Below are 12,670 nucleotides of genomic sequence, written 5' to 3'. Positions count from 1 at the left end.
AGACTGGGCATCCGAGTGTCTCTGCAGGTCTGTGACCTCATGCTAAGTTGACCAAGGGGCAACACTTGACACTCATTTGCTGCATGCACCAAACGGTCATGCTCTCCATCCACAGTTTGATTTTTAGAAACTCAAGTAATTCCTACCACCCTCAACTCCCCAACAAAATCACTGAAGTGACACCAGCTCACAATTAAGATGGCCTGACCCTCTCTGGACGGCGGTGGCGAGAGGACCTCGAGGGGTGGTGTCAGAGCAGAGCTCTGGGAACCAGAAGCAGTTATCCCGCCCACAAATGACGAAGGGGTTTCCCCTGACTCACCTTGAAAGCTACAACTCTTCCAGATATGGAACAAGCAAATCTGATCACTCTCCTCTTGGTTGGCAGTGTTTGGGGACACAGAACCTGCACCTCTTCTTTCTACAAAGAAACACTGCAAAGATGTATCACTGATGCTTCTGACATGGGGTTGGGGTAGTTCAAGGTACAAAGGAGAGAAAAAAGGATTCATTCATCCCTCTGCATGAGGCAAAAGTGGGCAAGGCAACCTCACAAAATCTTATAAGGTTCTGGATGAAAGCACCCTCAGACATACAGGTGGGTCCTCTGCTTTTTAGGGAGGAATCAGGGAGCCCAAGGTCACAGGGCTGCTTGCCAAATCCAGGACGTCATGGTTGGGGGCTGGGGGTGAGTCTTTTCTCAACTCTGGCTGTGCACCCAATTCACTAGGAGACCTGTTTAAAAACAGAAGTGCCCGGCTCTACCTCAGACTGACACAATCAGAAGCCTTCAACAGTGGAACCTGGGATACTTTTTTTAATAGGGGGGAACCACTAACCAACATTTTCCTTCTGTATCTACGGATGTGATGAGCCCAGAGAGCAAGTGAAGGCTGCATTTTATAAACTAGATTTGATTGCAAAAGCAAATACTTGTCAATGAACTATTAGAATCGGGTGCCAATACCAAGAAAAAAATAACAATAAACAGAAAGCCCACAGTTCAAAATGAAACCTAATTTAGGTTAATTATAAAAATTGTAAGGACTTCCCTGGTGGCGCAGTGGTTAAGAATCCGCCTGCCAATGCGGGGGACACGGGTTCGAGCCCTGGTCCAGGAAGATCCCACATGTCGCGGAGCAACAAAGCCCGTGCGCCACAACTACAGAGCCTGCGCTCTAGGGCCCACAAGCCACAACTACTGAAGCCCGCGTGCCTAGAGCCCGGTGCTCCGCAACAAGAGAAGCCACCATAATGAGAAGCTCTCACACCGCAATGAAGACCCAACGCAGCCAAAAATAAATAAAAATAAATAATTTTCAAAAAATACTGTAATATAACAAGAGCGTGCAAGTGCTCTCAAAGTTTACCTTTACTAGAAGTGCTTCTATGAGCCATTACCTAATAATTACATTTCGGTGGGCCCCAACTGCCACCGTATAAGCATATAAAACTCATTAGCAAACCCTCCCTATTTTGTTATTCATCTTCCCTTGCTGTTTTATAGGCCCCTCAGACAGCCACAGGCTGCACCTTAAAACCCACACCTGTGGAGCCTTAGAGCTGGCCTCCCTCTCCCCCCAGGCACAGGTATCCTCCCCTCCCTTTCTATCAAGGCCATAATCCAACTGACACTTTTAACAAACTATTTAAAGCAAAACCTGTTTGCTTCTAGGCTTCTTACTGTTGAAAGAAACTAACCAAAAATCATTGAAGAAAATGTAAAGAAAAAACATATGACGAGGACAACTTTCAAATATAAAAACCAGGTAAGATTAGAGTGATAAGTTTGTTTGCTGATCATCCTGGCACTGGTATTTTAGGAAGTGTTCTATGAAAAATCCTAGATTATCACGACAGCAAACAAGTGGGGGGGAGCCACGGCTCACAGTCACCAAGGTATAACCAGGGCCCAGGATAGTGGCCAGCACATGGCCAGGACTCAAATTTGTTGAATGAGAAAATGGATCATCAGAATGGCCAGCCAACAGCAGATACTGTGAAAATCCAAAGGACACCAAGGCATCACAGCCTCCCTGAGGGACCATGGTATTCACATCCCAACCAACAGGTACTCAAGAAATGCTTATTAAATAAACAATCTCTGCTCAAAATTCCCCCATTTGCCTGTCACTAAGCCTGATATTTCTCAAAAAAAATTTTTAACAAGTCTCCTGACAGATTCAGATTCATCCATTCAACAAATGTCTCAGTGCCTACTGTGGTCAGCACCGTCTAGAGATGAGCGGTGAACAAAGTCAATCTGCAGTGACGAAAAAAATCCATTCATGTCAAGAAGAGAGCTGAAATTAAAATATGCTTCATTCAAAAATAAGTAAATAAAATATGCTTCATGCACTCATTAAAAAAAAAAAAATCTAAACAGAATGCAATGCAAAGGATGGCCCCAGAGTTGTACAGCATGGCATGAACTCTGGGGTCCCTCACTGGAAAACAAGCTCTCCAGGGGGGCAGAGAGAAGACTGGATAGGGAGAAGCAGCGTCTCCCATCTCTGTGCAGATGAGGCCCAGAGAGAATTCACCCACCCTCGACACCAGTCGGCATTTGTTTAGAATGTCTTGCTCGTTCACAGCTCTGATTTCAATTCATCTTCACAATCCCCACTGGCTAGGAGGGGATGGCCAACTGCATTTTGCTAGAAGCAGCACAGACTTGCCCGAAGCCACACATGCCATTTAGCGGTCAGCTGGCACCCAGGAGCCCCAGCCCAGAGCCTTACCGGAAGTCCCCTGCGACCAAGAGGGAGGAGGTGGCACTCTGATGGAGGGAGAGCGCCGATTCTTGATGTCATGAGCATTTCTGTAAACAGAAGGCAGCCTGCTCACCAGCTCTGACCTCATGCCCAACTTCTCCAGTTTTTCCAGGTTCTCAGAATTAGAGAAATCATGGCATCTCTTACAGCCAGTGCCAAACTTGCATTCACCCTGTGAAAAATACTGGCAGATGTGGAGTTTGACACATTGCTTTCTAAAGGAACAAGAGCCGTAGGGTCCATGTCCTTTGTTGTAATGAGAGCAGATCTGTTAACAGAGAAGGAAAAACGACAGCAGCTTAGAAAGGCCTCACACAACACCACCTCCTTACTGAGCCGCCTACTAGAGGAAGAGGTTTCTCCAGAGACCTAGCCAAGGCTGCGATCCCGTCGTGACACTGGTCGCACAGCTCTGAGAACATCCCTCACTCTAGATGGATGCCGCTAGCACATGCCCTTGGTAAATGGGACCGGGGAGGACAGCGGACTGCTCAGAACAAGCCCCTCCGCCGGGAAAATCCAAAGAACATCCAGCTGATAAGAGCTGCTCCCTTCACATGAGAAAACATTTTAATGTAACTCGCACAGCAAACCTTACACTACTAACAAACCTTACACGCTACCTAGCCCCTGCCCCCACTGATTCACCAACTCTCTCTAACCCAGGGCCCAGTTTCTCCCAGCACTTTTTTTCTCCAATTCTAGGTCAAAGAGGCTCTGAGGCTTTAAAGTATCTTCAAGAAAGCCAAATACAGCCCTTTCATTTCCCAAGTGCAAAATGAGACTCAGAGAAGTTAACAGGCTTGCCCTGGGTCACACAGCTGTCTAACACACCTGGCACATACAGTACCTGCTGGACTGGGTTGTTGGTAAGGTGGGGCGTGAACTTGAATCAACTGTTCCTTTTCCTCTACATTCCACGTTCTTGGAGATGGGAACTAAACCAGAGACTACCAAGGGCCCACCCACTCAACTCACAGGCATTACACTGAACAGAGGGCTACAGAACCCAGGCCCAGATCAGCAGGGGGTCCCTTCTGGAAATGGAAGCCCCGAGGGAAAAGATCAGAGGGAGCTGGGCCCTAACCTTGATCCTGCCACTTACAAGCTGTCTGACCTTGGGCAGGCCACTCACCAGCTCTGAGATTCCGTTTTTTAATCCCCCCAAATGGGAATAATGCCACCTACACTGCTGGGCTATTGTGAGAATTAAATAAGAAATATACCAAGTGACTAATACAATGCCTGGAACACAGTGGGTGCTGAACTCATGGTGGCGGCCCCCAAATGGTCAACTGATAAGGGGGCCAGCCTGAGAGCAGCGGACGTGGCATGAAAGCCGCCCTGGATCCGAGCTTTTGGTCACAGCCCCCATGTGCTGGCACTGTGTCCTGAAGCACCCCACGCACCCCAGGAGACAGAGGCTGCGCATTCCAGGCCGGTCACCTGCTGATTCAGTTCTCATACCACTACCAAGGTGATCACTCCAAAATGTTAATGCCTACCCTCCCAACACAACCTCGCCCCAACTCCTGCCCGTGACGCAGGAGGCTGTATGGCTGAGCCTCCACCTTCGCATTTCTCTCTCCCCTCCCCCTAAGTCCAGGTCGTGCCGACCTACACACTGTGCCCTGACCAGGTAGGCTTCCCGATCTCTGCCTCCCTCTTCCCAGACCTTCATCCTTCACTCACCCTCCAGCACCCAGAGCAGGCACCATCTGATCCAGGGCACCTTCCCCGGTGCCCAAACTGTGCCCCCGAGACCAGAGCACCAAGTCCTGCTAAAGCACCTACAACAGCACCTTGCTATCATCCGATGATATCATCCGCTACTGTCCCACCCAGTAGCTGTGCCCCCCAGAAGAGTAGAAAGGGTCTTTCACCTCCTTACCACCAGTGCCTCGTCTGTAATGGATTGTCAATATAGGTGAATTAAATCTATACTAGTTTTCAAAAGGCAAAGGAAAACACTTAACACCTGTTATGTGCCAGTCATTTGCTATGTAGCATCTTTCTCAAATGGGAGGTTTCAACTGAGTAAGAAGGAAGCACTGTCATTAAAATATATCCATCTAATCCCTGTCGCCTCATCCAAGAAGCAGTGCCAGAGCATCCCACAGAACCTGTGCTGGCCACAGAACGACCGCTCGGACCTGCCACAGAGCACAGGCAACTCTCGGCCCAGCTGCTGCCCTCTGCAGCCGCCCTCTTTACACAGAGGGCGCTCCCAACGGCTGCTCTCAGCCAGCGACCGGGCAGGTCGTTCTGGGGAGACACAGGATGCCACCAACAGGGACTTTGGCTCAGAACTTCTCGCTGGCTGGGCAGAGGCTTTCTGAGCACTGCACCGCAGTCAGGGTCTCTTCCTACCGGGTCCCTTTCCTGCCCCTTCTCCGGCCACAGATGTCAGAGCACCATCACCACCTGAAGGCTTCCCCACCTTCTTTGCTCCCTCCCCAGTAAATCTCTCACACTTCCAATCCCACCTTGGGGTCCGCTTCTCTTAGGACTCGAGCTAGTCCATGACCATTGCAGTGAGCTTCAAAACAAGTGGGTGGTTACTGTCTGAAATGCAGCATGAGAGTTCACATCAACCCAAGTTAGAAAACTTCCCCACAGACCTCCGGGGTCTGGCAGTACCTGCATTTTTCTAAGTCCTGCTAGACAGGGAGGGGCCAGCTGGAATCTCTCACTCCCTCTGCTCTGTGTAACAACTGGCTGCAGCCACTGGCCAAACGGGCTCCCCCAACCTCACAGAAGCCCTGCAAAGGAGGTACCAGCCCAACTGACACAGAGGGAAAGGAGGCTTCAAGAGGGAGCAAGGTTGGCACAAGATCGCAGGGCTAAAATTCAGCAGAGCCGGGAACTCAGGCCAGGTCTCCCTCCAGGCAGACCCCAGCGATCACAGTGGGGCCCTTGGCCTCTCTTCCGCCATGTCTCCCTGTCTTCCCACCTCCTGGTCCCTCCCTCATCACTTACACTCAGGCCCACCCTCTCCTGGCACTCACCTCCGGCAAGAGCAAGGGGTCATTCTGTAACAAGAGCACGCAGAGCTCACTGTAGCTGAGGTGGTCCACGCCGTGAGTTTTCAGCACGCTCACGTTGTGATCGGACGTCAAGTTGTGACCGTTCCTACAGTCCTTCCTGCAAAGAAGCAGGGCTGGGGTCACAGTTGAAACGTCTCCCCAAAACCCTTATGTTGAAGTCCTAACTCCCAGTACCTCGGAAGTGACTGTATTTGCAGTCTTTCAAAAAGGTGATTAAGTTAAAATAAGGTCACTGGGGGGCCTAATCCAATCTGACCGGTGTCCTTGTAAGAAAAGGGGATCAGGACACAGAGGGAAGACCATGTAAAGACACAGGGAGAAGAAGGCATCTACAAGCCAAGGTTGGTGTCAGGAGACAACAACCTGCTGACACCTTGACCTCTGACTTCCCAGCCTCGAGAACTGTGAGAAAATAAGTTTCTGTTGTTTAAGCCACCCAGTCTGTGGTACCTTGTTACGGCAGCCCAAGCAAACTAATACAGCTGGTAAAAACAATCTTTAAGAAAATTTTTCAGAAATAGTTCCTGACATTGTTTAGAAACACCAGAGAAAACCAGCATGTCTATGCAATGAAAAATCATAGTGCTTATTTACAAAGGAAGAGATGGTGCCTTGCAAGTTCTAGGCCCAGGGCAGCACCTCTCAGCAGGTTTTTGATGAGAATGATGGGGCCATTCCCCCAGAGTCACAGCGTGCCAGTCTCTGGGCACTTACTGGCATGTAACATTGGCTGAATAAATGAGTGTGGACAGCTTATGGTTACGGGCATGTACACACACACACACACACGCATGCACGCACGCACGCACCACTACTGAGGCCCAGCCCTCTTTCTGCGCCCCTCCTGCGTTCTTTTGATGAACAAGCCCCTCTTGAACACTCTCTGTGAGCCAGGGACTGGCACCACGCCCCAATGATCCAAAGATAAGCCTTCAAAGGATCACCTGCGTCACCAGGACCCGGAAGAGTCAGGTAAATAGCATTTGCTTGACTCAAGACACTGCCATACCTATGATAAGCATCTCAAAAGAAAACTGAACCCCTGGATCTACTCCCCCAAACCTGCACCTCCCACGGGCTCCCCCATCTTAGTAAAGGGCAACTTCCCTCTTCCACTGCACAGGCTGAAAACCTTGGAGTCATCCAAGCCCTCTCCTTCTCTCTAGTGGAGACACAGACATTGAGATGGCTCTAAAATGCTGTGGGAAGTGCAAGGTCAGCTGTGCTCAGGATGCATCAGCGCAGAGAGGGGCACCTGAGCCTGACAGAAGTGGGGAAGCAATCAAGGGATGGTGCCTGGAAGGTATAAAACCTGAGCCAAATACTTAGGGTTGAGGAACCAGGCACGGAGAGCAGGGAAGAACATTCTAGGCAGAGGGGCTTGGTAATTACAATGATGATGATGGCTACTAAAACTCATTGGGCATTTACCACAAACCAGGGTTTGCCTAAATGTCTTGTGAGTTAACTCATACTGTCCTCAACAAGCCTATAAGGTGGGTAATACTATCCCATTTTGCAAATGAGGGAACTGAGGCTCAGATAAAAAGTAATTTGCCCAAGATCACTCAGCGGGCAAGGAGCAGAGCCAGGGTAGAGACAAGGCAGGCTTGCCTTGGAGCTGGGCTCTTAACCACTGTGCTCACTGCCCCCTAAGCACAGGATGGAATCGGGGACCTAGGACCCTCCCCAGCTGTCACCAATGAACAAAAGCAGCAGTGATGATCTACTTCTGAGACAGGTGACCCTGTGGTTGAGGAAGACAAGTAACTTCCCAGGGAAAGTATAGAATGTGCAGCTGACCACACCCACTCTCCCTTATGCAACCCAGAAACAGCCAGAGAAGGAAGGTTCAACAAACTGTCCTGTGTAAACCACAAGGAAGAGGGAAAAAAGAAGAAAACTCAGGATCTTCCAGGCCAGTAAATACCAGATTTCCAAGACAAATAAAATCTGACCCCAAATTCTGGGGATTAGCCTAATAGGGCTGCCATCTTTATTTTACCAACTACGGACATTAACAAGACCCACCAGTGATCCCCGTCATTAGGTCCCTCCATCCGCCATTTATCGTGTCTGCCTTCCTCTCCAGGTGTGCTCCTCCTTCCACCCGGAGGTGCCGCCTCTCCACCAGCCCCTGCAGCCCCAGGGCTCCACTCTCAGCCTCCAGCCCGGATCCAACCCACTCCTGGTGCTGCAGCCATGGCATGCACTGCCCAGCAAGTCCCAAAACTAGCATCTCAGGGCCCTGGCGATCCTCCCAAGCTTCAGACCTGGATAGCTACCCCCTGGGCACGCTTCAAAACAAAACCCTCTCCTGCTCTCTGTCAACAGTAAGAAAGGGAAGTCAGCTCTGAGTCAACATTAATAAAGAAAAATGAGTCATCGCCTCTCGGATCCTGTCACCACCCTCTCACCAACTCTCCCAAATTTCTCACACATATGTCCCTTCCTCTTAAGGGTATTTCTGGGCAGCTGCTTCCCAGGGACCACATCTCCCAGCTCCTCCTGCACCCAGGCAGAGTCACGAGACATCCTGTGGTGCAGGTGACATGGACAGAAAGATAGCTACCATTCCAGACCTGGTCCATAAAAACCTCCCACCAGCTCTCTACCTTCCATCTCCTCCACCTGCTCCTTGGAACCTGATACCCAGATGGGCTTAAGAGCCATGGGTTGAGGGGGGCAGAGTCTAGGTCTGCCAGCCTGGGTCCCTAAATGATTGCGTGCATCAAGGTCCATACCCCATGCTGACTATTAGACCTTACCCTTAGACCTGACGTGAGCAACAAATAATGTCTACCACGTTACGGCAGAAAGAAGAAAAGAAACTAATTCTTCTAAATAACTGGACTAGCTTCCTAACAGGTCTGCATCACATCCTCCTCTAAATAAGCCCCCGCACCACTAAGATCTCTTCCTCAAACGCACACCTGATGGCGACTCGCCTGCCATTTGACGGGCCCCACCACCTTCAGGGTGAGGTCCAAATTCTTTAGCATTCACCTCATTAATCCACTCCACAAATCTCACTGAGCACCTGCCGGGCGCAGAGCACAGAGCTGAGGGCCGGGAAAAGCCAGCCAGGGCCAAGACAGAGGGGCCTCTGCTCTCCGAGTTTTCAGTTCTACTGAAGGAACGCGCGGCCATGACGGGCGCTATGAGAAAAGTAAACAGAACAACGTGATGGAGAGGAAGAAAAGTGATGCCTGAGTCGAGTCCTGAACGATACACCAAGCAAACCAGGAATGGCGGTCCAGGAGAGCGGAGATCACCGGATAAGCAAAGACTGGGAGTGTCCCAGGACCAGAAGGGCATCAAGGGAGGGGACCAGGAAGGAGGGCCGGCAGGGACCAGTTCCCTGAGGGACACGGGGGGCGACGGTAAGGAGCTTGCGTTTTATTCTAAACGCAGCAGAAGCCGCTGCCGGCTTGTAAGCTAGTGAGAAAGGTTTCAGAAGAGTCCCGCGGCTGCTGGGCGGAGAGCCCGCCTCCGCGTGGGCCCTCACGGCCAGCTCTGGAGCCCGGGGCGCCCTGGAGCTCCGAGCAGAAGTCAGCCGCAGCCCCTTTCCTTCTGGAGATGCCTCCCTCTTCCCTCGGCCAGCGCTCCCCGGCCCCACCCCGGTACTGCCACCCGCAGGGCGTCCCACCCCCTGCTGGGCTCTAAGTCACTCTCCGAGAGCGCAGGGGCCCAGAGGACACCGCTCGACGCGGAGTCCGGCGCACAGTTCCGGGTATTCAGTAAATGCTCGATAAATGTTCGCTGAAGGGAATTCCGGGGAGAGGCCAGGAAACGGCCACCTCACTGTCGCCCCCGAATGTACGAAGGGCCACGACCGGGCTGGGAGCAAAGAGGCCCTCTCTCCCCGCCGTCGGGCTCCGGGGCGCGGCGCCTTACCCGTCCTTCAGGAACTTGCACTTGCCGTAGAACACGAACTTGCAGAGGTGCAGCTGAGCGCAGAGCCCCACGCAGCCCGGCTTCGGGCCCTGGTACGCGCCGCACACGCGCAGCGGCGACACGGCCAGCACCACACGCTCGACGGCCGCCGCGCCGGCCCCGGCCGCCCGCTGCGCCACAGCCAAGAGCCCGCGCTCCCGCAACAGCCGCTCCAGCAGATCTTTGCTGACTCTCGGCCGCAAGCGGCGCCGCAGCTCCTCCAGCTCCAAGGCGCCCCCGGCCGCGCACAGCACCTGCGTCACCTCACGGAGGAGTACGGTTGGCGCCATGGCCGTCGGGCCTGAGACTGAAGGGGCGCGGGCGGTTCCCGGGAGGTGGAGACGCCGGCCGGAAACGAAACCGAAAGTTCCTCAGGGCCGGGGGGAAACAGAATCCGGCCTCGCCACGCCCCCCGCCCGCAGCTGAGCGGGGCTCGGCGCCTTCCGGCCCCAGCGCCCACAGCGGCGCTAGGCCTCACGCCCGCCCCGTCGGAACTCCGCAGCCGCTTCTTCGGCGTCCCGGGGATTCGTCGCCGGGTCCCTCAACGTGGTGAAAGAATAAGAGTCGCCACAGCCTTGGGCGCCGCGCTCGGCGTTCTCGAAGCGCCTTCGCCCGGATGAGGAGGGGTGGGGCCGCCCGGGAGCGCGCGCCGCCCCCTCAGAGTCCGGGCGTCGGGAAGTAGCTCGGCCAGCGGACCCCGCACCTTTGCCCCCGGCGCTAGGCGGAGCGGCAGGGGACGCCCCCCTGCAAACGGCCGGGCGGCGTCGCGGAAGCCAAACCCTAGACGACGCTCAGGGAAACTGGGAAGAGGAACAGGGGCCCCGCCAGGGGAAAGCAATCACGCCGAATTGGAAAACGGGCCTCAGTGTTAGCCTTCTTTTCAGTGCAGGCAGTGAATCCCTTATTTTAAACTTGAAAGGGTATATCCTTTTAAAAAGAAAAGCCGTTTCTCCCCACCCCTGCTGAGTGAAGATGGACTATTAAAGGCCATCGGGGGCACAGGGACCCTCACAAGCGTTGCTGATGGAAATGTGAAGTGTTAGAGAGAGCCCTTTGGGAAAGTAATCCCAGAATAGTTATTAAAATGTTTAATGTGCGTGACCTTTGACCCAGCAATCTCTCTTCTGAGAATCTTCTAGAAGTAAAAGGAACGATAAAGAAGTTATGTATAAAAGCTTTTGTGTGGAGGGGGAAGGATTCTGGGAGCAACGCGGTTGATCGTTGTCCAGACTGTTAACACAGCTCGAACCAGCGTGCATTGAATCTCTGCCTATTGACCTAGAAAGACATCCACGATGTGTTGTTAAGTGAAAAAAGAAAGCTGTATAAAAATGTTTAAATCGATAGCAAGAAGAGAATCCCATTTGTGTGTGAATGTGGCGGGATATTTTTGAATGGGCGTCGAGAAAGCTGAGGAAGGACCCAGTGCTGTTGGCACTGACACTGGTTGTAGAGAGTATGCAGTAGGAGGTACAGGAAAAGTGGGAAAGGAAAGTTGAGGGGCGCAAGGATTGTGGGGGAAAGATACTTATAGTATTACATTAACTTAAAATGAACATAAAGTTCTATTTATAGTATTCCTACGAAGTGCAAAAATCTATTAAGTGTATGGATCAAGAGTAGATAGTAACACAGACAAATAAAAATGAATTAATTAGGGGATGGGATGAGGGACAATTTTTCTCTTGGATTTTAACTGTTCTTTTAATTTTTAAAAAAAAATTATTTTTATACAGCAGGTTCTTATTAGTTACCTATTTTATACATATTAGTGTGTATATGTCAATCCCTAGCTCCCAGTTCAGTTCATTCCCCCCCCCCGCCACCCCCCGCCGCCTTGGTGTCAGTACGTTTGTTCTCTACATCTGTGTCTCTATTTCTGCCCTGCAAACCAGTTCATCTGTACCAGTTTTCTAGATTCCACATATATGTGTTAATATACAATATTTGTTTTTCTCTTTCTTACTTCACTCTGTATGACAGTCTCTAGGTCCATCCACGTCTCTACAAATGACCCAATTTCGTTCCTTTTTATGGCTGAATAATATTCCATTGTGTATATGTGCCACATCTTCTTTATCCATTCATCTGTTGATGGACACTTAGGTTGCTTCCATGACCTGGCTATTGTAAATAGTGCTGCAATGAACATTGGGGTGCATGTGTCTTTTTGAATTATGTTTATCTCTGGGTATATACCCAGTGGTGGGATTGCTGGGTAAATTTTTTTAATTGTGTAAAAAATTAATTATTAATAAAATTTTATTTTTAATTTAACTTTTATTTATTTATTTTTGGCCACACCACGAGGCTTGTGGGATCTTAGTTCCTGGAACAGGGATTTAACCTGGGCCCCGCCCTCCATGAAAGCACTGAGTCCTAACCACTGGACCACCAGGGAATTCCCTTAACTTTTAAATTTTAATTCTGGTTTTAGTATTGTTTTGTAATAATAACATTTTTAAAAAAAGAAAGGAAGGATGATGCTATTATCTGAAAACTGGGTTCGTTTCTTGGTTGGGTGTTGAGCCAAAAGATACAACCAAGCCAAAGATCGACTGGGAGAAGGAAGGATTTATTACCTGCAGCAAGTAAGGAGAACACCGGAGAGCTTTGGCAAAGCAGTGTCTCCCCAAACAGCAAAATTGGGGAAGTTTTAAGCTAAGGGTAAGTGCATATTCATGAAAGGGCTTGAGCAGAAGTCAGCATAGAATTGGGGCAAAGTTGACAGAGCCCAAGCTTTAGTTGATTGAAGTCATGAGGTTCAGAAAAGGACAACAGTATCATCCCTTAGGTTCCAGTTTATCTGGTGGTTGAGCACCTGAGGGGGGTTTAAATTCTGCAAAACAGCTCAAGTAAGTGCTTCAGACTAGTCTTTACCATTGAAACAGAACTGGGAGTCTTTACAACTGA

General features: G+C 50.8%; 1 protein-coding gene across 1 annotated transcript in view; it reads right to left on the bottom strand.

Moving 5' to 3' along the window:
- PARP12 (poly(ADP-ribose) polymerase family member 12) overlaps window positions 1-10,395 on the bottom strand; it is a 45,267-nt gene extending 34,872 nt beyond the window's left edge. The window contains exons 1-4 of the mRNA XM_007177054.3: window positions 9,719-10,395; window positions 5,783-5,918; window positions 2,742-3,042; window positions 323-421 (exon numbers count right to left, since the gene is read on the bottom strand). Coding sequence (XP_007177116.2) covers window positions 323-421; window positions 2,742-3,042; window positions 5,783-5,918; window positions 9,719-10,047 — 865 coding nt within the window. The 5' untranslated portion in view covers window positions 10,048-10,395. The remainder of the gene's footprint in view (window positions 1-322; window positions 422-2,741; window positions 3,043-5,782; window positions 5,919-9,718) is intronic.
- Window positions 10,396-12,670: the final 2,275 nt, after the last annotated feature.

This window comes from Balaenoptera acutorostrata, chromosome 7, assembly GCF_949987535.1.
Source record: "Balaenoptera acutorostrata chromosome 7, mBalAcu1.1, whole genome shotgun sequence".
Lineage (NCBI taxonomy): Eukaryota > Metazoa > Chordata > Mammalia > Artiodactyla > Balaenopteridae > Balaenoptera > Balaenoptera acutorostrata.
Note: the sequence above shows the minus strand (reverse complement) of the source record. Positions and strands in the feature narration are given on the sequence as shown.